At 42.5% G+C, this 24,283-nt stretch overlaps 3 protein-coding genes across 4 annotated transcripts; 2 read left to right on the top strand and 1 right to left on the bottom strand.

Moving 5' to 3' along the window:
* Window positions 1-236: 236 nt before the first annotated feature.
* On the top strand, window positions 237-5,937 carry drc9 (dynein regulatory complex subunit 9). Of its 2 annotated transcripts, none has more exons than XM_085473465.1 (10): window positions 237-345; window positions 584-704; window positions 888-922; window positions 1,017-1,123; window positions 1,244-1,328; window positions 1,439-1,585; window positions 1,685-1,759; window positions 5,093-5,224; window positions 5,306-5,395; window positions 5,763-5,937. In XM_085473465.1, the coding sequence occupies exons 1-10, from the start codon at window positions 310-312 to the stop codon at window positions 5,871-5,873; spliced, it is 939 nt and encodes a 312-aa protein (XP_085329591.1). In that variant the 5' UTR covers window positions 237-309; the 3' UTR covers window positions 5,874-5,937. The 2 variants fall into 2 exon arrangements, with proteins under 2 accessions (XP_085329591.1, XP_085329592.1); XM_085473466.1 differs by having other exon boundaries at window positions 264-345; window positions 1,001-1,123.
* Window positions 5,936-8,491, bottom strand: LOC146698369 (uncharacterized). The gene is made up of 5 exons (XM_085473467.1): window positions 8,334-8,491; window positions 7,768-7,909; window positions 7,519-7,557; window positions 7,087-7,230; window positions 5,936-6,984 (listed from the first exon to the last, which is right to left on the bottom strand). Exons 1-5 carry the CDS (start codon window positions 8,415-8,417, stop codon window positions 6,806-6,808), a joined length of 588 nt encoding a protein of 195 aa, XP_085329593.1. The 5' UTR covers window positions 8,418-8,491; the 3' UTR covers window positions 5,936-6,805.
* Window positions 8,492-10,888: 2,397 nt separating this feature from the next.
* Window positions 10,889-23,105, top strand: rnf144b (ring finger protein 144B). Its single transcript, XM_085473464.1, has 9 exons — window positions 10,889-10,981; window positions 11,637-11,703; window positions 14,686-14,952; window positions 16,208-16,312; window positions 17,057-17,117; window positions 18,489-18,696; window positions 19,858-20,002; window positions 20,151-20,240; window positions 22,013-23,105. Exons 3-9 carry the CDS (start codon window positions 14,788-14,790, stop codon window positions 22,184-22,186), a joined length of 948 nt encoding a protein of 315 aa, XP_085329590.1. The 5' UTR covers window positions 10,889-10,981; window positions 11,637-11,703; window positions 14,686-14,787; the 3' UTR covers window positions 22,187-23,105.
* Window positions 23,106-24,283: the final 1,178 nt, after the last annotated feature.

Raw genomic sequence — 24,283 nt, 5'->3', positions numbered from 1 at the left:
ATAATAATAATAGTAGTAGTAGTAGTAATGGTGTTGTAAATAGACAATCAGAAGAAGGGAATTGTGTATATTTTGTATAATTTTGTATGTTATAATCTTTTATAATGCCTGATTGACCGGGGAAAAACAAGTTGTTCCTTTAGATTTTATTTATTAATGAATACATCATTTGAAGTTAACAAAAGGAGTGTTAAACAGGTCTGTAAATGTTTTACTCTGTCAATAAAGTTACAAGGGGAAAAAAGTGGCATTGTTACCATAGTAACATAAAGCCTGAACTTTATCTCCGGCTCTGGTTTCGTGTTAGAAATGGTTACTGGTATTCACAAAGCGAGAAAGAGAGAAGTAAGCCACAGTTTTTGCCTGGTACCCCTGCCACGTTCTTTGTCGTGAAGCGGAAATGTTAGCTAGCGCCGAGCCTAACGTTTAGCCTTCAGACACCAGTGCCAATGTCTCCGAGGTTCAAAGAGCTTGTGGTTTATTTCCGCAAGCAAGCTCTTAGACAGCGCCATGCTAAAAATAACCCATCTTTAAGAGTGTAACTTTGAATCTATCTGTTCATCGCTGCCTTCATTTTCTACAGGATGTGTTTATCCAGGATTCAGAGTCTGAGACTGGTAGCAGTACTGGAGGACTGTTCACACCAGCTGGAAATACTGGGACATATTCTCGCAATGCGGATACGCAGGGAAAGACCTGCACAGGTGATTTCACAGTATTACCACGATAACATCTGTCAACAGCTGCCTGCTGCTTTGATCTAGCAGTGTTGTGAAAAACTGTGTTTTGGGCGTTATTACATGACTGTGTGTGTGTGTGTGTGTGTGTGTGTGTGTGTGTGTGTGTGTGTGTGTGTGTGTGTGTGTGTGTGTGTGTGTGTGGTGCAGGAGAAAGCCAAGCTCAGGAAGTTGACAAGGGATTGGTAAGAAGCACAGAACACACTGAAAACAAACAAATAAACAAAGCCATTATTTATTCTCAATAATTCATCTCACTGCAGTGAATACATCTCACAGCTGATGTCCAAGCTACATTTGGAGCTGGAGGAGAAACAGTGTTTTAGCTCTCTGCTGCAGGCTGTGGAGGAAGTCGAGCAGAGGAGAAGGGATACGAACATGAAAAGGTTCTTCTTTGAATGATTTGCCAGTAATCCTGACCTTGGTGGTAAAAAAGAAGGGGGTGTTCTAAATAGAGGACAAGGAGAAAAAACACATGGAGAAATAATCAGCATCTCTCCTTTCAGGGAGGAAATGAAACAAGTGGACAAGAGAAGACAGACTCTTCTGAAACAACAAGAGGAGCTCCAACAGAAAACTCTCAAACTGCAGGTAAGAAACTGACCCATAGGGAACAACTGTGAATGAATAGCTGTAAGGGTCGAAAAAATAAGAGTTCAGTAATCCCACTACTTGGTCTCCATCCGGACCTGTATCTGCAGGTCATACACCATGAAGCAAACAAGAAAGATCATTTGTTAAAGATGAGAAGCAAAGAGAACATTAAGGAGAACGACACTGGGCTGCAGCTCAGGAAGATCCAGAGTGAGACCAGTCAGGCTGAGGCACTGCTGGAAGGGCAGCTGGAGGTAGGTCCAAATATAAGACACGCTCGGCTCTACATTTTAGATTTAAAGTCAAATGTTTAATGACTAAATAATCACCTTCATTGGCTCATCCTGTCTCAGCTGCTGAAGAAACAGTTGAAGGAGGAGGTGAGAGTTCACGAGGAGTCTCAGAAATTCCTGCTGAAGCAGCATGAGGTTGGTGAAGTAATACTATATGCAGCGTTGTGCAGCTGTGTGGCTTAGAGGCTGTACTTCAAAAAGGAGTTTTTCCTTCCCACTTTTGCCAAGTGCGTGCTCATGGGCGGTCATGTAGTTGTTGGGGTTTTCTCTGTATTATTGTGGGGTCTTTACCATACTGTATAAAGCACCTTCAGACAACTGTGTTGGGATTTGGTGCTACATAAATAAAACTAAATTGAAATTAATTAAATTAGCTTTGGAGCAGTTCACTTGAGATCGCTCGCTATTCAAAAGAAGATTTCCATCTGCTGTAATTTTTTCCCTGGTATTTTATCTGTATCCATGGAGAGCACAAGGAAGTCGCTAGCACAGAACAGGGTAGGCATCGATGACAACAAATATGACATTTGTTATAGATAAAGTCAGAAATACTATCACAGAGAGACGCGGCGGCGGAGTTGGGTTGCAAAGCAGCTTTGAGATGAACTGTGTCAAGGCTAAAGCAGCTTGAATAACTTGAATTCGCCATGTGATTGGATTCATAAGCCATCAGGAGATTTAACTAAACCAACACGCGGCCACGTCCAGATGCCTTCCTGACCGCTCCGCTCCGACTATCCACTTTTCTTGTTTTTTACCTATTTTTTGCTCTGGTTTACATCCCAAAATCCTCTAGTCTTATAGTATACGACAGCGGATCACTTGTAAACATCGGTGCCAAGGTTGCACATCTAATCTTGGACACTTTTAATCCTGACCCTTCCTGGCCGCCAGAGATTCTACGCGGCGCGGAGAACAACAAAGGACGGGCCGCTCATCCGAGTCACAGAACAAAGAAGCGCCGGGGAAAACGCGCTGGTATTAGGAACAGACTGAGACAGCAGGCGCATCGCGCACCACTGCCCAGTATCCTACTGGCCAATGTACAATCCATGGAGAACAAGCTCGATGACCTAAGAGCAAGGGTCACCTTCCAACGTGACATGAGGGACTGCAACATTCTGTGCTTCACGGAGACATGGCTGACCCCCACCGTGCCGGACCAGGCCGTAACTCCGTCGGATTCATTCTTTGTGCTCCGCGCGGACAGAACGGCAGAGTCGAACAAAACCAAAGGTGGGGGAGTGTGTTTCATGATAAACAGAAAGTGGTGTGATGTCAGGAGCATTTCAAAGCCAGGGACACTGCGCCGATCAACGCCGACTCTGCATTCACCAACGAGCTGAATCGGTTCTACGGCCATTTCGAGGTTAGCCAGGCGGCTAATGCTATCTACCGCCTGACTACCGAGGACAGTGACGTCATCAGCGAGAGACCGGTGACCAGCATCGCGGAGCATGACGTCCGAGCGGCACTGAGGAGAGTGAACACAAGGAAAGCGGCGGGGCCAGACGGCATCACCGGCCGTCTGCTGCGCTGCTGTGCTGACCAGCTAGCAGGTGTGTTCACTTACATCTTCAACGAGTCCCTGGCGAAGTCTGTGGTCCCCACATGCTTCAAAAGATCCACCATCATCCCTGTGCCCAAGAACAGCAACCCCTCATCCCTGAACGATTACCGGCCAGTTGCACTGACCTCGGTAGTAATGAAGGTGTTTGAGAGGCTGCTGAAGAACATCATCTCCTCCTCCATCCCAGACACCACAGATCCGCTGCAGTTCGCCTACAGATCCAACAGATCCACAGAGGATGCCATCGCCCACGTCCTACACACCACTCTCAGCCACGTGGACAAGAAACAGGGTAACTATGTGCGAATGCTGTTTGTTGATTACAGTTCAGCGTTTAACACAATAGTGCCCTGCAGACTGTTCACAAAGCTGAGGGATCTGGGACTTAACAGCCGTCTGTGTGCATGGGTGTTGGACTTCCTCACTGGCAGAACTCAGGTGGTGAGGGTGGGCAGGTGCTTCTCCAACAGCATCACCATCAACACAGGAGCCCCTCAGGGATGTGTCCTCTCGCCACTGCTCTACTCCCTCTACACTTCAGACTGTGTGGCCACCCATGGCTCCAACACCATTGTGAAGTTTGCTGACGACACAGTGGTGTTGGGTGCCATCTCCAACAACGATGAGGCGGCCTACATGGATGAAGTGAAGAATCTGGCATCGTGGTGCCAGGACAACCACCTCCAGCTGAACGTCAGCAAGACCAAGGAGCTGGTGGTGGACTTCAGAAGGGGTCAGCACAGAGACTACAAGCCCATCATCATCAATGGAGCGCCAGTGGAGAGGGTGCAGTCCTTCAAGTATCTTGGTGTCCACATCTCCTCAGACCTGACATGGACTGCCCACATTCAGGTCCAGACCAAAAAGGCTAGGCAGCGCCTGTATCACCTACGACAACTGAGGAAGTTCAGGGTCTCTCCAAAGATCCTCAGGATTTTCTATACAGGCGCTGTGGAGAGCATCCTTACACAGAACATGACATCGTGGTTTGGGAACAGCTGTGTGAAGGACCAAAAAGCTCTCCAGAGAGTGATCCGTACAGCAGAACGCTGCTGCAGGATTGCTCTCCCCCCGCTTCAGGACACCTACACCAGGAGATGCCGGACTAGAGCAGCGCAGATACTGAAGGACCCGTCCCATCCTGGCAGCAAACTGTTCCAACTTCTGCAATCTGGTAGAAGGTTCCGCATCTTCCGGGCAAGGACAGAGAGACTCAAGAGGAGCTTCTATCCCCAAGCCATCCGTGCCCTAAACACACACACCCGCCCTCTCACATCATCTATAATTGACTGAGACAGGACTCTTCCAGACACTAAACCAAGGAACAATGTACATTTCAATTCCTTTAATTTTAAATATGTTTATATTGTCTATCCTGTAAAATAGTCAGATGTCTATTCATATTAATGTACAGAATTCACCTGCTTGCTGCTACTACTGCACATTCACCCAGTATATATACTATATGTATGTACATATATATATATATATATATATATAATGTTCTTCCTCTACACCCCCCCCCCCCAATTTTTGCACATGTCGAGGAGCGTGTCAGGCTACATTTCACTGTGTGTTATACTTGTATAACTATGCATGTGACAAATAAAGAACCTTGAACTTGAACACTGTGCTCAGTTTTTTGTGTGTGTGTGTGTGTGTGTGTGTGTGTGTGTGTGTGTGTGTGTGTGTGTGTGTGTGTGTCCTTTCAGTTTCTCTAAAACTAAAAAGCTCTTTCCTGGTTTGTCGCTTGTATGGATTCATAGTTTCTGTGGTTTGGGCTCATCTTTATCAAGTAGCTGATCTTTTTGTGTTTGTCATTCTCCAGAAGACTGTTTATCTCATTAATTTGATTGCTGATAATATGGTGAACCTAACTTTGCACTGTTGCTGATCAGGAGCTGCAGCAGCTGCTGCATGAGCTGCAGAAGCACACAGAGCAGATGGTGCAGGAGAAGAGCAAGCAGCTCCACAACATGTGCTTCAAAAAGGACCTGAACTTAGACAGGCTGGAGGACATGAAAATGAAGGTTGGCGGCTCACGGTGCTGAACAGATGCAGATGCTAATTAGTTCGTTATTAAGTGAATGTCAATTACTTCCTGATTTCAGTTCAAGGAGATGGAGCAGATGGTGATGGAGGACAGGGAGGAGCAAGAGAAACTGTACCAACAGCAGGCACGGATCAGAGCTGCCACCAAGGTAACAGTATCCAACACAGTTCATGCTCTTTAAGTTCGGTTGTTCTCGTATTCAAGAACAACGCTAAGGAATACGAGGGTATTCAGCAGGCAGAATGAACATGGACTGCGGCATATTCATTCCCAACCACGGCAGACGGCTGCCCCTCTCTGAGTCTGGTTCTGCTGGAGGTTTCTTCCTGTTAAAAGGGAGTTTTCCCTTTCCACTGTTGCCAAAGTGCTTGCTCATAGTGGGTCATATGACTGTTGGTTTTTGCTGTATGTATTATTGTACGGTCTACCTTACGATATAAAGCACCTTGAGGTGACTGTTGTTTTGATTTGCCGCTGTATAAATACAACTGAACTGAATCCCTGTTTCTGTGCAGCTGCAGGCCTGGTGGAGAGGCTGCATCGTACGCCGAGGACTCTGCGGTTTTAAAAAAGCTGAGAAAGGCAAGAAAGGGAACAAGAAGGAAAGAAGGAAAAAGAAGAAATGACTTTTTGATAGTGCTGCCGAATGTCATTGACATGATCATCTGAATAAAAACAAACACTAATGCAGTATGTGAAGTCTTTATTATAAATATAATAGCAGTTACCGTTACAACAGTTAAAACTCATTCATTCATAGTCCTCTTACTCAGTTTTATGTACATAACAAAGTCACAGTTATTTTATATTAAGCAATATCAAATATAGAGACACAGGAAATCAAAATTACCTCTGGTAATAAATACTACTAAATAGTCTACTTTTAATGACCATAGGCCATACATTTTAACCCAAGCCCATATCATGACGTGACAGACATAAGATAACATTTGGTAAATGGCCTGTATTTGTATAGCGCTTTACTAGTCCCTAAGGACCCCAAAGCACTTTACACAACCTGTCATCCACCCATTCACACACTGGTGATGGCAGCTACATTGTAGCCACAGACACCCTGGGGCGCACTGACAGAAGCGAGGCTGCCGGACACTGGCGCAACCGGGCCCTCTGACCACCACCAGTAGGCAACGAGTGAAGTGTCTTGCTCAAGAACACAACGACCGAGACTGTCCAAGCTGGGGCTTGAACCAGCAACCTTCCGATTACAAGGCGAACTCCCAACTCTTGAGCCATGATTGCCCCCGATTAGAACATTTACATAACAAACAAAAAGCTTTCCCTCATGTCAACTAAAAGAGACCAGAGCGAAAAATCAACAGTCATGATGGTCAAAATGCCCACAAAACAGCTCTTTTTTGTGTTTTATAATAATAAACTGCTTATCTGGCAGAGTTTTTGATTAGCAGAGACATTGTTACCTCTCACCTCCAGACTGAAAATGTTTGCCCTGATACTAAGCTGAAGTTATAATCGTGGCTACAGTGTTTCTTGAGTCTGCATGTGTGTGTACATGTGGCACACTTGTGAATCTTCCGTTTTAGCTGGACGGCTGGCTCATATCAACATGCATGCTGTTGTTGTCTCCAATGATGGTGTAGCTGACGTGGGAGCTGTGGATGCTGACACTCGGATGCTCTTCTGATGGAGGAAGTGGTGGCAAAGCAGCATCCTGTGCTGACTCCTGTTTCCCACCGTAGCAGCTAAACCTCATCTGACCTGTAACACAACTCAAATTAAAAGCTTGCACTTCACATGAGTGCAGTCGGCATAGCGTATTTTAAAGAGATGTTCAGCTGGCCAGGCTTTGCTGTTACACACCTTTCATGTGGCGCTCAGTTTCCTGCATGAGAGGCTGACACTCGGCCACTGTATGGGTGCCGTTTCCAATGACGCAGTCAATCAACGTGGAGTTGCTGATGTTGACGATCAGTATTGTTGACGGCGGACTCTGAAGGGCCATTGCTGTGTGACGGGGAAAGCAGGAGAAAAGGGAAGAGAAAATGAGAAGTTGTTGATCCATAGTGATGTCACAGTTTTAAGTTCCTGAATGTGCGGCGAACGTCAAAAAAAAAAACTTCCATCACGCATACAATTAATATGTGTAATGAACCGCAATGCAGTACGCCTCCAGGCTCGTGAAAAATAAGTAATGGAAAACATAAAGATGGGGAAAAGGGGAAGCAAAAGATTTTACCAAAAAAGATTTAAGGAAGCCAATGTTTTATTGAACATATAAAGTTAAAATGTTACCTTGAATGTTTTTATTCTCCTTGGGCTGATGAGTTTTAGCTGTAAAGGCAATAAGAGAGGGAAGGTTACTTTTTTACTAATGACACATTATCTTTCCAGCTTACACAGACAAACTGAAAGTTCATCGTGATTATAACGACAAAACACAAATAAACAGATGTATTCATGCAATTATAGTTATGTAAAGAATAAATGTAAAATCTACCTCCAATAAAGTCATTTTTGTTCGGTTTTGTTTTTGTTTTTTACCTGAGCAACATGTGACTTTTTCACACATCACAGGGTCAAAAGGCAGGCAGAGCAGCTGACAGGCCCTTATGCAGCTCTTCTGCACCGCTCTTTGCACCAATTGGATCACGGTGGCCACGGTGGAGGTTTTAGATGGCATCACCTGGAGGGAGGGGGCACAAAAAAATACATTAAAAAAATATGAGTATGGATGACATGACGTCTTTTAAAATGAAAACGTGTTTTTCTGCAGAGGCAACTGAGTCGGCGGTTTTTTCGTCTGCAAACCACATCCCACCCGGACAGGCCACCTGTGTATTATATCTAGGTCACGTGACGTCTTCCCTACAACAAGTCGATGAGAATTTTCTTTCTTCACGAACAAAACACGGAAACCGTGCTACATCCCAAAGAAGTTTTAAACTTAAGCAAAACTACTTTAAAAGTATTTCCCCCACATTACAAATAGTGAAATGAAATACATGGTATTCTACAATAGGACATGATAACTTAGAAGAGAGGCATACTCAGATTTCAGACATGACATCCCGCCCGTTATTGAAGCAGAAAGCTCTAAATAATCTCACCTGATTTAACAAGCTTCCTTCTTTCGTCTTTGCAAAGCTGTTGTTAATAAAAGGAGACAGTGGCAGAGGGTCAGTGCTATCCATCTTTCGCCAGTTTGTGATACTGTCCTTGTGAGACGCGCTCGTACTCACGCCGACTGATAAACCGTAGTTTGGGAAAAGCCCCTGCGCATGCGCACTTTAACTCGGGGTTTCCATGCAGTTAACTTCAGGTTCAGAGGGGTTTCTCTGTAATGTTTGTATTGCTGTGGACATTATTCTGTTACACTTTTGTGTTTTATGTGATTGTGATGAGACAGTAACATTAGAGATGCTGTTAAACACTAAGTTAAAGATTTCCTTCTTTATTTTCACGCAGATGCGACCTTCACTAAACCTCGGACTTTTTATTTTCCCCTTGAAATCCAAAACATGTCCTAATGATTTATTAACAAAAAAGACACGATCAAATCTAAATTACTTATATTTTGCACTGTAGCATCGAGGCCGATAGCATGAAATGATGCAACTTCGTGCAAGTAGGTTTTGGTTTGTGGTTAGCCTGCTGAGGCTGCTAGCAGGGTAGCCTAACAGAGAAATCTTTTCAATGTGTGAGTGAAATCTTTTTAAATGCGCCCAATAAAGTCAGATATCAACCATTTGTTCTTCTAAATTATGGTATTACATGAAATAAGTATAGTTATAGATGTATATAAAGCAGATAAAGACTGTTAACAAGATAAACAATAACCGGTCATTCTCATGAGGTAATGGGGCATCCCCGCACACGCATACTGTTTCAGTGGCGAGGCAAACTGTGGGCATCTACCGTAAGCTAATATGGCACACAGCAACAAAGACCCAGAAATTAGTGTAAAATCACGAATCAACTTTTAAAATGTTTTCTTGTAATGTATTAAAGCTTATTCTAGCCCCCATGTCCGATTATTATATAAGTAGCATTTACCTGTCGAAGCTGGGCGGGTTAGAGCAGATGTTTCACTAGGCATATGTCTGATTTCTAACCCCTTGAGAGTATAAAGCTACTATAAAAAGGAAATCTAATCATCATTGCCTTAAATATAAATCGATGCCTGCTACCCGTCATGTAACCTAACAATGACCACAAACCCCTTGTTTAGCTTTTGTCAGTTAAACATGGCTCGTCATAAACTTGACCACAAAACTCTAAAATTGGTTATTGCATTACAAGTAAGATGATATCTTTCTTACATCTTTCTCCATTTCTGCACACCTGTATACATCCAGGACACAGACGGGCAAGGAAGATTACTGCAGGGGGCTTCAGTCCATCAGGAGGTTGCAATCTATCGGGACCAGAGATGGGCAGTAATGCGTTACAAGTAACGTGTTACTGTAATCTGATTACTTTTTAGAGCAATAGAGCAACAGGACCGCTTAGTCTTTGACTTTATTTATTTTCTGCTGTGTTTTACTTGCATCTATTTGAAAGAGTGAGTGTAAACACAAAAAATATTTTATTTTATGTGCTGGAATGTGTAGAAAATAGGTTTAAATGTTAAACTGATTTATTCAAGTCAGAGAATGTTGCATATAATTAAATTTTTGCTTGATGCATAAAGTTAAAAGATTAAAACTGATAAAACAAGTTAAAAAAAGAGACTTTTCCATTTGATTACATTTTGTATGATGGATTATGTAGAAAAAGTAGAATTGGGCTGAAAGCTCTATCGCTTTATCACCTATTCAGGTTGTAAATCGTGTTTTTAAAAAGTAACTAAGTAAGTAATTAATTACTTTTGAAAATAAGTAATCAGTAAAGTAACGGGATTACTTTTTTGGGGACGTAATCAGTAATTAGTTACTGATTACTTTTTCAAGTAACTTGACCAACACTGATCGGGACCAGTACCTCAGGGCACTGAGCAGTTGGAGTAACAATCTTAACAAACTAACAGGCCTAATAATAATGTCATAAAGACAAGAAAATGCAAACAAAAATGCGTTTATAACCAAAAATGATATTGTTACTTATTAAGCAAATAACAAACTGAAATAACAGTCCTTATTCACACATAATAATCGAAGAATATAATATTTCCTATAGCCTCCTTTGGCCTTGACAGCAGCTCGCATTCTTGCTGCCATTATTTTATGTACTTTTCACAAGTTTCTTTGCTTCCTTCTTTTGGATGAAACTTTTTTTGCGATCCATCTTTAAGACCACTAAATTCCATATCTGTTCAATAGGATTTAAGTCCAGACTTTGACGTGCCCAATCCATCAGTTCCAGTACTCCAGATTCCGTTGAAGTATGCTTGGTGTCATTGTCTCGTTGGTGTACGACCCAATCAATTCCCTTATAGAAGGGTTTCCATGTTTCCAGAAACTTTCCAGAAATTTTCTGAACGGTAAATTTAAAAATAACATGGATAACAACAATAATTATATGTTATCATTAAACATATTGTTCTGATTAAAGAGCATCTGCATACAGGTGGATTTTGTATGTATTGAGCACCATAATCTGTTTTTCATTTTTGTACCACTGTTTGCACCACAACGCCAAGGCAACAGAGGCCATTCTGATTTGTTTTATGAGGCTGTGGTTGCTAGGTGAACCAGAACCCTAGAGGAAGTTGTTGCACTGTGAACTAAGTGTTTTTCTGTCTGGGGGGCTAGAAGAGGTAAGGATTTGTAGATATGCTGAATATTTATTCTAAGAGTAATCATTAAAACTGCATTTGTTTTCCTTTGTCTTCCTTTTTTAGCTAGAATTTGTTTCGTAAAGTCACAAGCTATGGCTCAGCTAGCTCGTGCACAAGTAGCTCCGAAAAATGTCCCAAAATGCAAATAGCCCCTTTACTCAAGTAATGCCCACATTTTAAGATTGTAAATTCTGATAGCCTGAGCTTGAATTGATGACATGAACTTGGCATAGTTATTTCTACTACAGACAACAACCGTGCCATCAAAAATTTATGCTGCAGGAATATCGTTTATGTCAAGCCTTCTTTTTGTTCCTGCGGGATCATTTCCGACAGTACTTGAAAGCAGCATGAGTTTATTGAAGCAGCCAGCAGGCGCAGTCGAGAGTCCAGATAAGTGGAGAGCAAAGAGCGCTGCTTCCTGGATGGGGACGAGAGGCAGGAGAACCGAAACTCAGACACAAGCAGAGAGCAGGACAGGAGAGAGCAGGAGGGTTAAACATGATTTAGATTTTCTTTAATCCCGCAACGCACTTGGAGGAGGCGGTATCGAGACGGTCGCAGTGGCATTAGGCGTTGACAGCAGGTTATTACAGCACCAGACTGTGTTATAACACATGTGTCTGTACCACAGTAACAAGAGCACTGCGGCTGTGGATCTGGACTCAGACTGCTTCTACGCCCAGTGGTCCACAGGGAAGGTAGGTTCCGCACCATTTGTACCTGTACTGTCCACCCTCAAAGCTGTTCATTAAGGTGGTATCATAGAAAAAAGCGTATGAAAAAAGCGCTCTGTGACCTGTGCTGGTCTACAACCTTGACACAGCTGCAGATGTCTCAGATTTCACGTGTGTGTTTGTGGTTGATCGCAGTGCAGAAAGACCAGATATCAGCAGTCTGGGAATATGCATGCACAAAGGCAGCCTTTAAATCATATCTGTACCGAGCACACTTGTGATTAACTGGTGTGCATTACCATCAAGGCTTACATTTTCCCACACTGTCATTTCCTTCTGCTATGTTTCAACTTTATGTGCCATTTCATTCTATGCACCACCCACACACACACACACAAACACAAACAAAAACCCCAAAAAGACACACACACACATGGTGTGATTGGAAACGTACAAATGATGCCATATAAATTCTACTACCCCAGTGCACACTCTCTGCTGTCTCCTTCCACAGAACAGTGACAGTCTGTGTGAAAGCAGCAGCAGCTTTTTACCAGGCAGATCTGGTTTTTCCGTTTCTGCCTCCCAGGTCAACAATGATGCTTTGATCCCCACCACCTCACCCCACTTCACCCTGCCCTCAATGTCTGGAATGCCATTTAGACCTTGATCCGTGAAGGGTTTTAATCGCTGAATGGCCAGCTTCCACACGGAAAAAGAAAGCAATTGCACACAAAAGCATTCTAATTAAGGAAGTGCTGCAACAGTGGAGATTCGAGGTTGAATGTGAGCTTTTGGATTACAATCAGAAAGGTTTTTTTGTGTGTTTTTTTGAAGGACAGTTCTGAAAGTAAAGGCTTTGGATTAAAGATTCCGGTTGTTAGGACTTTGCATTGATACTTATTTAAATTTAGGTGCAAAGTAATCATTTGTTCCACCTTACACTCGCTGTGTGTGCAGCACTGAAAACATCACAATTACTTTTTATCCATGATCTGAAAGGCAGACGACAATCACAAATGTGATTTATCAAATTTTCTAAGATATGAAGCCTTCCGCCTGTGTGATATGTTGACTGAAAGTTACCCAGGTAATCTTAAATTCTAAACTTTGAAGTTGCTTCGGGATGAAGGCTTCACTTTGTTAATAATGCTGGAGTTTCCATGAAGCAAGGCTAGCAAGCACGAAAGCTGTAATTTCCCATGCGAAACCACAGGGGTGGTTATGCTCAGGCAGGACAGGACAGGCTGACGGCATTGTGGGACGATGACTGCAGCCGGCTCAGCACGTCTGCCTGAAAGTAGTGCAGGAGAGCAGACTATGACTGTGCAAAAATAGCAACGTGCACAGAGCTCAGCATGCCCAGCTATCGTGTGTGTTACCAGGGAATGATCATTAACACACTACAAAGGAGGACACCAGTGGCGGAGTTTGCTATATTGATTGAACGGCTCCAAAGTTTCCAGCCAACATTGATAGGCTGCTGAAGCAGAGAACATCATGTACAAGATCATGTGTGATTTCAGCAGCTGCTCAGGCTGCACAGTGTGTTTTTTAACGCCACAGTTTCCTGTGTGACCCTGTTCTCTGTCCAACCACTGTTGTCCACGCGATTAATCTCAAATCCCAGATTATGGGGTTATTATTTCTCATGCTTTTTGGAACAGGGCTGAACCAAAAGGGATTTTTTGGAGGGTGACTTGAGTTTCCTTTAAGTTCAGACTAGAGTTTTACTCACCTTTGTCTTGCTGTCCTAAAATGAGTCGTCCATAATTATTTTTATTTTTTTCATAAGCAAAGAAGGTTTGCATTGTGGCTTTGTAGATGGTAATATGTTGGTATTGGCTGGTTAGCCAGTTCACTAATTTGGTCCAGACTGAAATCACTGGGAATCTCACATGTCATTTAGACTAATAATAATGATGTGATAATACACACACTGAAAGGCATTTCAGAGAATAAAATACATATTTCCTAGTTTTGTTTTGTTTTGTATTGGGTTTTTTTTTTTTGTCTTTCTCTCTTTGTTAGCTCAGAGAAAGCTCTCTCCCATTTGTGGCAGTGGGCGCTACAGAGGGTGTCACCATAAACGCAAAAACAAGGTCACCATGCTGCTCCTACAAAGCCCGATTCAGAGGTTCAGCTTCAACTAAATACTGAAGCAAAGACGACGTGAAGCATCACCATTCTCCATCCATCCCATCCATTCGCTTCCGCTTATCCTTTTTCAGGGTCGCGGGGGGCGCTGGAGCCTATCCCAGCTGTCATAGGGCGAAAGGCAGGCTACACCCTGGACAGGTCGCCAGTCTGTCGCAGGGCTAACACACAAGGACAGACAACCATTCACACTCATTCGCACATTCACACCTAGTGACAATTTGGATTATCCAATCAACCTATCCCCACAAGCGTGTGGGGCATCACCATTCTGTCTCGGCTAATTGCTTTTAATACTTTTTAAACTTAACTACAGTTCAGAGTGTTCAAAACCACCTTTCCCCTGATGTAATTTAGTCTCTTGAGGCATTATGTTCACAAAATCCCAACCTATAATTACACAAGACTTTGCCGTGTTTCTGTAAAATGGACGTGACAGTCAGTAGCCAGTTCTTCCTGTCAGGATAAATGAAGCGCTGCTCAATAACTGCGGGCTTAGTAAACACACGCCTTGGACTCTGGACTTGAAAATGGCAAGAATATATGGAGACACAACAAAGGATAATGAGGCTGTTTTCATATTACTGTAGCAATAACACATACTGTAACTCAAATTTGCTTCGTACATCACGCAGCTTTAAGCTGTGAGTAATCGTCACTCCTTTAACAAAACAATCACAGGGCATTGCTGCAGGCATAGCTGAAATCATCAGAGTTGCTACATCAGTTATCAGAATGGGATGGCGGTTTTTAGAAAGAGGGTGCAGTGTTGTCTGACAGGGAAGGGAAAGCAAAGAGTTACACCCATACTGAATAGACAAATAGATTAGTGCTGTTTCTGCTTTTTAGGAACATGGAGGCCATGGCTGCTCTCCGTTCCCAGCAGAAAGGCTAAGAGAGGCTTGATTCGTCCTCGTGACTTCTTTTCCTGCCGGCCGGCCTCGCCTCGTCATGGCCAGCGGGAGTCCCACCGTGAGCCGGGAAGCCCGGGAGTCAGCTCCGGAGACGCCCGAGGCTGCCGCCAACCTGCAGGTGTTCTGCAAACTGTGCCTCAGCGAGCAGCCATCGACAGCCACCACAGGACTGCAGAGCTGCAAGTGCATCTACTGCACAGCGGTAGGTACAGATGATGCATTCAGGTTTTTTCAGGAGCTGCTTCTCATCGTGTCCAGGTCTTCATTTGAGTCAGTGACTCAGAGTGCATGTGTCAAGCTATATAAATATATTTATTTCATTTCTCATGCGTTTAATCATTTCCTGCAGGTGCTGAAAATTTCAGGACAGTGATCCAAAACCAGCTTTTTACAATTTGGGCAATTTAGGCAAATGTCCGGCGTTTAAATTACTTGGAATGAGATTTTTTTTTTCTTTTTTTTTTTTATTATTACAACACCACTTCCTCCTTTATGACCGTATCCAGTAATAGATCCTTTTATAGGCAAATCTATCACACTTCCATTCCAGTAAAATTATGCTGATTTCAACACAGGGCTGTCTGTCTTTCACATTTACCGTCTTTGAATTGTCCATGGAATTTTTTTTTCTCATGTGCTTTATCGCTTCGCTCTTTGTTTTTAAACTCACAAACTTATCCTGAGTTTCAGTTTCACTCCTTCATGTGAGATGATGAGAAGCGCTATCTTTAGATAACAGAGCTGTAATATTTATAACAGGAGTGCAAAGGTCCGCTGCTGCACTGTTCTGGTCTCAAGCGTGCCTGCCTGTATATCAAAACGGAGCCAGATAGTGGCAGGTGTTAATCTCTTTCCAAGCTCGCTGCATTTGTCAGAGCGGCACGCACAAGGTCGCACAGATAAACCTCACGTACATGCGCAGGGTACGACACAGCGAGGGAAATTGATACTGAAACACGTACTTATCTTTAGTATAAAAATGTGAACCATCTCCTTCTGTTTGCTTAAAGAGCACACCGTGTTCCTGGTGTTGTTCCAGCTCTGTTTGTGTGATCAGTGCTTCATGCTGTGTTAGGGCTGTATTCACACAGGAAGCACAGGTTTGTGCTCATGCAAAAGTTTTTCTTCTTTAAAGAATTTTTTAACTTTAATTTTTGAAAACAGCACTGCTTTTATGAACAGTGCTTCCACAGTTTCTCCTGCCTTACTCAATGTCATGGCTTGGGCAACACATGACTTTTGACTCTGTGAGCACTCGTGAGGAAGCTCTCTATCTGTGACATTTCAGCTGCCCGGTTTAACCCAACATCTTCCTTTCATTTCGTCCTGAGTAACATTGTGGCTCTCTGAGCTCCTGCACTTGTTTCAGATAAAATGCTGCTGGCGAGCATATGACAGTTCTCCCTGTCTGATTAAACGTCCAGTCTAATGCCCTATTGTCCTTCTTCCCTCTCCAGTGTTTGCAGCAGTATGTTCAGCTAGCCATAATGGAGGGTGGGGGGGCACCAATCACCTGCCCCGACATGGCGTGCCGAAAGACTGGAGTGCTGCTGGACTCAGAGGTACGGCCTGTGCAACAATGCACATAGCAGAAAAAATGATGAGAGGAGATAAAATGCAAACATGATCAGTGATCTGCGTTTTTGTTGTTGCACATTCCTCGAATGTCCCAGGTTGGTGGTTCAACCGGTTTGGTTTCAGACATAAAGGCCATTGCCGTACTTCTCAAGAAATAGGAAGCTGGACTTTCACGCTTGTCTTTTTACAGTGTGTAAATTGTGTAAATACTGCACATCCACCCTTAATCACAGTTCTGAAGAAACTAGTTTTGGTTTCAGGGGTGAATCGCTATAAATGAAATGACGTCAGATGGAAACATTAAAACAATACATAGTAAACGTTTCAGTGGGGAGGCTGAAAATGCTGACTCAAAACCACATGAAAAGTGCCCCTTCCTTAATCTTCTGCTAATCAGAATACAACTTTATTAAGACTCTTGTGCTAGGAAGTCCATCCTTTAGTAGTGTTTTTCTGGAAAATACTGCAAAGTGTGTCATTTTTAACAGCTTATGAGTTTTAGAAAATAATGCTGCAAATTGCAGATGACTTGAAGTGTCAGATTGTCAACTATGATGGTAAACAACCTCATTTTTATCTAGAGCACCATGAAAGATTTTGGTTTTGAACATGTTATCACAAGCTTCAGGAAGTCTAGTATCCAAAGTGCTGTTTTTTCCACATCTCTGAAATCTGCATCATAAAATCTGAGTCAGTAAAATAATTGAAGTACCTCTGTGTGATTGCAGATAGCTGCTTTGGCAGCAGCAGGTCAGGTGGAGCTGTATCTGCGTCTCAAGTTTGAGAGAGGTAAGCACTGTTGTGTTTACATGCTATTGTCTGATGACAGGCAGGTCACACAAACAGTCCCAGCCAGTATTTATCTTAACATGCCTGGCATATTGTGAGGCTTTTTTTGTGTTCTGTTTAATTCTGGTACAGTTTTAGCCTAGAGGTTACTTAAATTCTAGCTATCAAACAATAAAGGGGTTACTACTATAAGACACCCATGTTAATAATCTGTTAATCTGAAGAAAAGAGATTCTCAGTGGAGATAAATTGTGTACTACTGGTTAGGTAAATGTTTGTGAAGGCAAACAGCACCTCTGTGGGAAACACTGTTGACATTTATAAGCTGCAAACAAAGGGGTAGTTTGCTGTGCAGCTATATTGACATTTTCTATTTGCACAGCAATAATACACTGCAAATCCAATAACAGTTATTGTTTACTCCGTCCATAAATCATAAAACTCGTGTTATTGTAAGAACAAAAAAGTGCAAAGTGCAGTCGGTCTTACTACAGTTGTCCCTTTTGTTATGATTCATAGTGAAAGCATGTGCTGGGAGTGTAAAGGGTTTGAGTCAGCTCACAGTGATTGCTTTTGTTTTGTCTGCGACACGTCACGCTCATTTTCTTCAGAAAGGGAAAATCCCATTCTTCACAACTCCTCAAAAGCCTGTAGGAAAACTGTTGATCTTCAGAAATAACCAATCAAATGCTTGCCTTTGTTAGATAGAATTATATGTTAAAGGTGAAAATGTTTGTTTGATGTTGCTTGATGATGATGGAAAAAATATTTTGTAATGATAAAAATTACTCGATAATTAGCAACGATTACTTAATAACTGCTTCATAATTGTGGCGAAAACATCTAATAAAGGTAAAAGTAGCTGATCGTCACAATAAATAATACTTGATAATGGTGGGAAAAGGTAAATAATCCTGCCCAAAACAATTTGATAACAGTGGAAAAATCTGTTTATTCATGATGACTCACTCTCGTTGGCTTTTTACCCCTCAGCCTTAAAAGACTGATGGGATGTTGTATTTTATTTTGAAATTGATACCACAGGTGTATATTCTAGGAGGCTGGTACTATTGGCCACCACAGGTATTTTAAAATACTATGTTTTTTCTATGCGAGTTTGTCACAGTTTGTTTTATTTAATTAGTGCTTCTGCTCCTTTAAAAAAAGTTTACAGTGAATAATAACGATCGTCCTCTAGCTGTGATCTTTGATCTGAGCCACTCCAAAAATGTTCTAACCACTGGAGCTTTTGATTATCTTTTTTTTAACTCTGCTTCCTGGCATGTGGCTTTAATGCTAGTGATACTGACAGAAAGAGTTAAATTACAAAATCTTGACTATGTGCCTCATCCGTTCTTTTCCTCTCCACAGGAGTGAAGCTTGACCCCAGTAAAGCCTGGTGCCCGGTGCTTGAATGTCAGGCTGTGTGTAATGTGGAGCAGAGCACCGAAGGCCACCCCGCCGCTGTGCCCTGCCCGACCTGTCACACCGTCTTCTGCTCCGGCTGCAGAGGGCCCTGGCAGGATGGCCACGCTTGCCCCGAGCGGCAGGCCATGATGACGCCTTCTCATCAAAGCAGGTCAGTAAAGCCAGCCTCTTGGTCCGCTGCCCACTGCCTGCAGCCACAGAGCTGCACTTTGGAAATGATACTGGGCTAAAAGCTGGAGGAGGGTATTAGGTCAGGACACTGAGATAGACTTGCTGTAACCAAACTGGTGAGCAATGCATGATTGCACAAATCAGTTGCCATGCATGTGATGAAATGACAGAGGCAGATGAATTTTTCTCTGACATTACGTGGATTACATTTATTTTCAATTGTGGTGTTTTACACCATGAGGAAAATCCCAGACTTTCCTTTGACATAAAAGACCTAACTTTCACCGGTGTAGGATGTTCACAGCACACTGAATGAATCACATAAGTGATGGGTAGCTCCTCATCTCTCTGTAGAAACCCTTTGCTCTATAAAAACATTATTTCAGGATTAATAACTTAGTGTGCCTCAGAAGCGTCCCAGTTGAGCAGGGACATTACTGCGCTGCGCTGAGCTGTGACTCTGCCAGACTGACTGATGTCACTGGGGAGTCACTGAGTTATATCGGAATTCCATTGTCTCTGTGCCAAACAGAGGAGGAGGAGGATGGGCACCGATCCAATTACCTCACTGTACAGCAGTGAAGTGATGATCCCTGCGCTGGGGATGAGAAAGATGAGTTAAAATCCACTTTTGAGTCAAACGTGGCAGCATAATATCTGGGGGGTTTTCAGCCTGCAGAGGCTTTCAGTAGTTTTTACATTTGCATTTTATCTTATATCTTATAGTTTTATTTCCCAAAACAATGCTCAATTTCCTCTTTTAAAACAAGGAACTGGTCTCTGTCTCCTGCTGACTTTGTGTTTTTGAGCAGATTTGTTGTTTGTGTTTTTTGCAGTATTATTTTCTGACATCACATGAGCTGCGATAGCTTCTGCTATCTCGTATTAATCAAAAACAGGGTTTTTTGAGGGCTGCATGACATCTAGAATGAGAGAGATGTTACCTTTAGCGCGTTTAAAGAAACGGCCTTGAGAAATATGTATTTGTAAACTCTTAACCATAACTTCAAGACTCTGCTTCCCACTTTACATTGAATAACAATCCTTCACCTTTGCCTCTAAATAAAGATTGCACGCACTGCCTGGAGGCCCTCGCGGCATTAACGGCATTCCTCGTGTGTGCCTTTGTTCCAATTCACAGGACACGCTCAGACAGTGACTCTGACATGCCCATCAAGCAGTGTCCTATGTGTGGTATCTACATCGAGAGAAACCAAGGCTGTGCACAGATGCTGTGTAAAAGCTGCAAACACACCTTCTGCTGGTACTGTCTGCAGAATCTGGATGTAAGTCTCCCCTGCTAACTAAACAATAGCTGTGATGCATTTTTCTTTTTTTCTTTCTTTTTTTCCAAATTCAAATGGAATATTTCCTTTGCTGCATAGTCACCTGTTCACGTCTTTGCATGCATGTGTATGTTGTGTTTAAATGCAGGGTGATATCTTTTTGAGACATTATGATAAGGGGCCATGCAGAAACAAGCTGGGACACTCCAGGGCCTCGGTTATGTGGAACAGAACGCAGGTGAGCCCAGTTGTAAGGCAGCAGTGCGTGGCATTTTGTGATGTTGTTATTGTCTGAATGGATTAGACCACAGAACCACCTGGTTGTTGTATACAGGGACTGGATTTGAGTCAAATCATACCAGCACATAACCTGGATTTTGGACTTCAACCCAGCTCTCAATCACCATGAGACATGGGACATAATTACTGTCTTTCAGTTTATCAGCTGCTTGGTTTATTACTATATATCACTTTAAGAATATTAAAGCCTCACATAGTTTGCTGTTTACGACTTCTTGTTTTCCCACAGTTCATTGAAGAAATCCTTTAAACTCAGCAAATCCCTAAGCTAATCTCAAATTCCTGGCCCATAACGACACCAACTATGCAACAAAAAGATTACAACTGCCCACCAGACCTACTTTCCTTCTGCTTTCTCCTCCTCTAATGCCATTATCACATGATAAGTTTGCTTGGGATCTCCAGATTGCGTCTCGGTGTGTACAGGTTGCTAAGTATGTGAAGAGCTGAAGTACAGCAGCGAAGTTGTTTCGTGCAAAACAACTCATTATAGAGCTGGTTACACCCTTGCCTAACAGGTCCTCTAAGTATGTTCACCTTAAATTATTTTTCCACCGCTGCATTTAAGTACTTGAGTCTGTTAGATTTAACCTGCGATGTTTTTTGCCGACCCTTAGTGTAACTACATATCCAAAACAATGTTGACATCGGTATATGACATGTATCTGTGGTTATTTAACATGTCACATCCACTACCACAGCTATTACTGTCTGCCCTGCTACGGCAGCATACAGTCATCCAAAGAATTATTGAGGTAAGCTGCTGAGGTTGACTGATAAAGATTGAGTCACAGTTTGGCATTCCTGTTCATCTCAAATGTGCTGTATCTGATTAAGTGGAGGCCATGCCTTTTCACTCCAAAACATGTCTCCACGGACCTCAGCTTGTGCATGGGAGTGTTGTCAAAGGGAAACAGAAAACCAGGAAGTCCACGAAGATATGTACATATATATGTGTGCCTTATTTGTTTACACATACAGGGATTATTCATATAATGGTATGTGTATCAAGTTTACTGAATGAATGATTTAACAATTTAACATGAATAAAGTCTATCAGGTTTTAACAGTTACAGTAATTTAAAACTACAGACTGTATATAAAAGAGGAACTTTGTTAAAACAACATCATTCGTTTCTTTTAGGCTTCACACTTTGAAACTTCAGCGTTGCATTTTAGCCGCCACCAGGTTGGTTTTATGGGGTCAAAAGTGAACTTAATGTGAATTAACGAGTGTTACGTTATCGGCAAAGTTAGCAAGCTTAGTTAGCAAAATACACTCATAATCCACACAGCAAGCCCTAGTATTCGAAAAGCGACTGAGTTCTTTAGTCGCTTTTCTTGACAGTTGAAGTCCTGGTTCTGTCTTGCTGGTAAATGTAAGTTCACTTTCATTAATTTCATTTTTTTTAAGTCTCCATAGTTCCCAAAAGTTCAGTTGTGTTTACCATCTGCCTGTTAATGTTTTCTGAATGTTTATTGCTGGGTAGGTGATGTAAAGAAGGTTTGCACCAGAACTGAATCTAAACAGAAAATGAAGACAGTAAAGTTACAAACTATAAAACCAAAACAGGGAACTGAACAACTTCTGTAGGGAGAGTCAGATGATGAATCTCTGATGCCATTATGACCAAGTCCTTTGACACAGTCATTTGACCCAGTGCTAATAAGAAGAGTAATTACAGTATTTATTGCTGTGTCTCTGCTCAGGTGGTGGGGATCCTGGTGGGAGTCAGTATCATTGTGCTGGTGACGTCACCTCTCCTCCTGCTGGCCTCGCCCTGCATCCTGTGCTGTGTTTGCAAGCCCTGCAAAGGGGACAAGAAGAAGAAGAAGAACAAGAGCAAGAAGGACCTCAGCCAGTCAGACACCTCCACATCATAGCAGCTCCCTGCTTTCATCTGCCCGCACAGGATCACTCTGCTAACCTCATGAATGCCAAGGAAAGTTTAAGCGCTGCATGATGGGAATAAAAAACACTCATGAACTAATGGATTACCTTTTTTTTCTTTTTTTTTTGGAAGCCCTCTAAGTGAGCGGGTTTTCCGGACTTTTACATTATGCCTCAGTGAGAGGGCTGCTCAAAAATCACTCTTGAATCACGAGAGTGCGTACTTTATATGGTGGGTGTGTAAATGTGAGGAGAATGAATGTAAGTCACTTGTCTAGCCAGTTTTCAGAGGCACAACAAGATAATTAGGAGACAGCAATAGGTGTGAATCTCCCTCGACAGGGCTCTCTTTTTCTCACCAACACACCTACACAAACACATACATGCAGTTTAAAGTGCAAAGCCACCCTCATGTGCCAAATGTCATGAAGCCAAACCAGAAGTGTTGGGCGCTCAAGTGCCTCGCTCTACAGTGCCTGGTGCTTGGTTCGATTTGCTTTGCCTTTCATTCTGTCTTATGCAAATAATTTTAGCGTTATGGAAATGGACAACCATCAGGATCCTGCATGGTTATAAACGCCGCAGTGATGCAAAACATTCTAAGGTGTTAGGAGAAGGCATCTGGAACCATGTGTGCACTGTATAATCTTTACTCATACGAAACACGATAAGGCTTCAATGGTGCACAGAGAGAACTCTTCTTCTGCAGATGCTTGTTGTTTCCACCTGGTGTATGTTCCAGACCAAAGGCTCTAAAGAGGACAGTGTGTACTTTTCTAAAGTGTGTTAATATGTATTCATGGGGAATGTGTGTATGGTGTCATTTCTACATTTGTTTTGATGTTTCGGCATCAAATATTTTATAAAAGCGCCATTGTAAATGGAAAATAAACACGATGAACTGAACATGCATTGGACAGTGACTTTGACGTTTATCATTTCTAGCCCAAACAACCCAAGGTTTCCTAGCAGAACACTGCACTGTAAGATGGTTTAAGTTATTCGCTTGTCAGTTTAATGGTATAAGTGTGTACCATAAGAACTTTGACCCATTATCTGGTCTTTTTACATCGTTGATATCTTGTAAATAGCATTATGTGGCTCTGCTCTTCAGCTGCTAAACATGCTGTGCATCTAGAGATGCTCTTCTGCTTCCTTTGGCTGCAACAACAAACGCAGATGCCTGATCAACCAGTCACATGGCAGCAACTTAATCCATGTAGTCATGTAGCCATTATCAAGACAACTTGCTGAATTCGAACTGAGCAACTGCTGGGATTTTCCTGAGAAACCGTTTTCAGGGTTTAGCCAAACTACTATTCTCTTAACAGTAACACAAATAACTACTTCTTACACCCAAGGTATGCTGAAGAGAGCATCTCTGAATAGACAACACATTGAACCTCGATAGGCTACAGCGGCTCACTAAAACTGGACAATAGAAGATTGAAAAAAACATTGCCTGGTCTCACGAGTCTCAATTTCTCCTGAGACATTCAGATGGTGGGGTCAGAATTCATATCACAAAGCGGACTTTTGATTGAACATAAGTAAGAATATCTGTGATTTCAACTTTGTACAATTGTAGTGTCACACACCAAAAGCAATGTCATGCAGTGTCAGGGGTTAAAAGACCACATGACTCGTGCAGTTAGAAACACAGTATATATTTCATATAAATGTAAATTCAAGAGGAAATGGGTCAAAGTTGTAAATTAAGTTACCCACAAAAGCAAAGCTAGGAGCTAGGAGAAACAGCGACTGACTTGGAAGTAGGAGTCACGAATGTTGGAGTGGACAAAACCACTCCAACATCCATGGCACTCAAAATGAAGGTGAGTGTGAAGATCACAGGTCACCCCACTCTAACCTTAGATAGAAGAATTTGCTACAAAGACCCAACTAGAATTAGAAAACAGCACAGGGAGTAATAAAGTGAGTTTAGCGGCGTATAAATGTGCGGGCAGTTCAGGGTCGACCCAAAGACCGAGGTAAATGTAGCAGAGGCTAAACAGGTTACCTTCAAAGGGATTTCAGTGGCACCCTGTGTGTGAACAAGAAACTGCACTCAGTTCAGTCTGAGAAGCTAA

This window comes from Copadichromis virginalis, linkage group LG11 (assembly GCF_057382275.1).
Source record: "Copadichromis virginalis isolate Kocher_CV1m ecotype Utaka linkage group LG11, C_Virginalis_male_GT1.1, whole genome shotgun sequence".
NCBI lineage: Eukaryota > Metazoa > Chordata > Actinopteri > Cichliformes > Cichlidae > Copadichromis > Copadichromis virginalis.
Note: the sequence above shows the minus strand (reverse complement) of the source record. Positions and strands in the feature narration are given on the sequence as shown.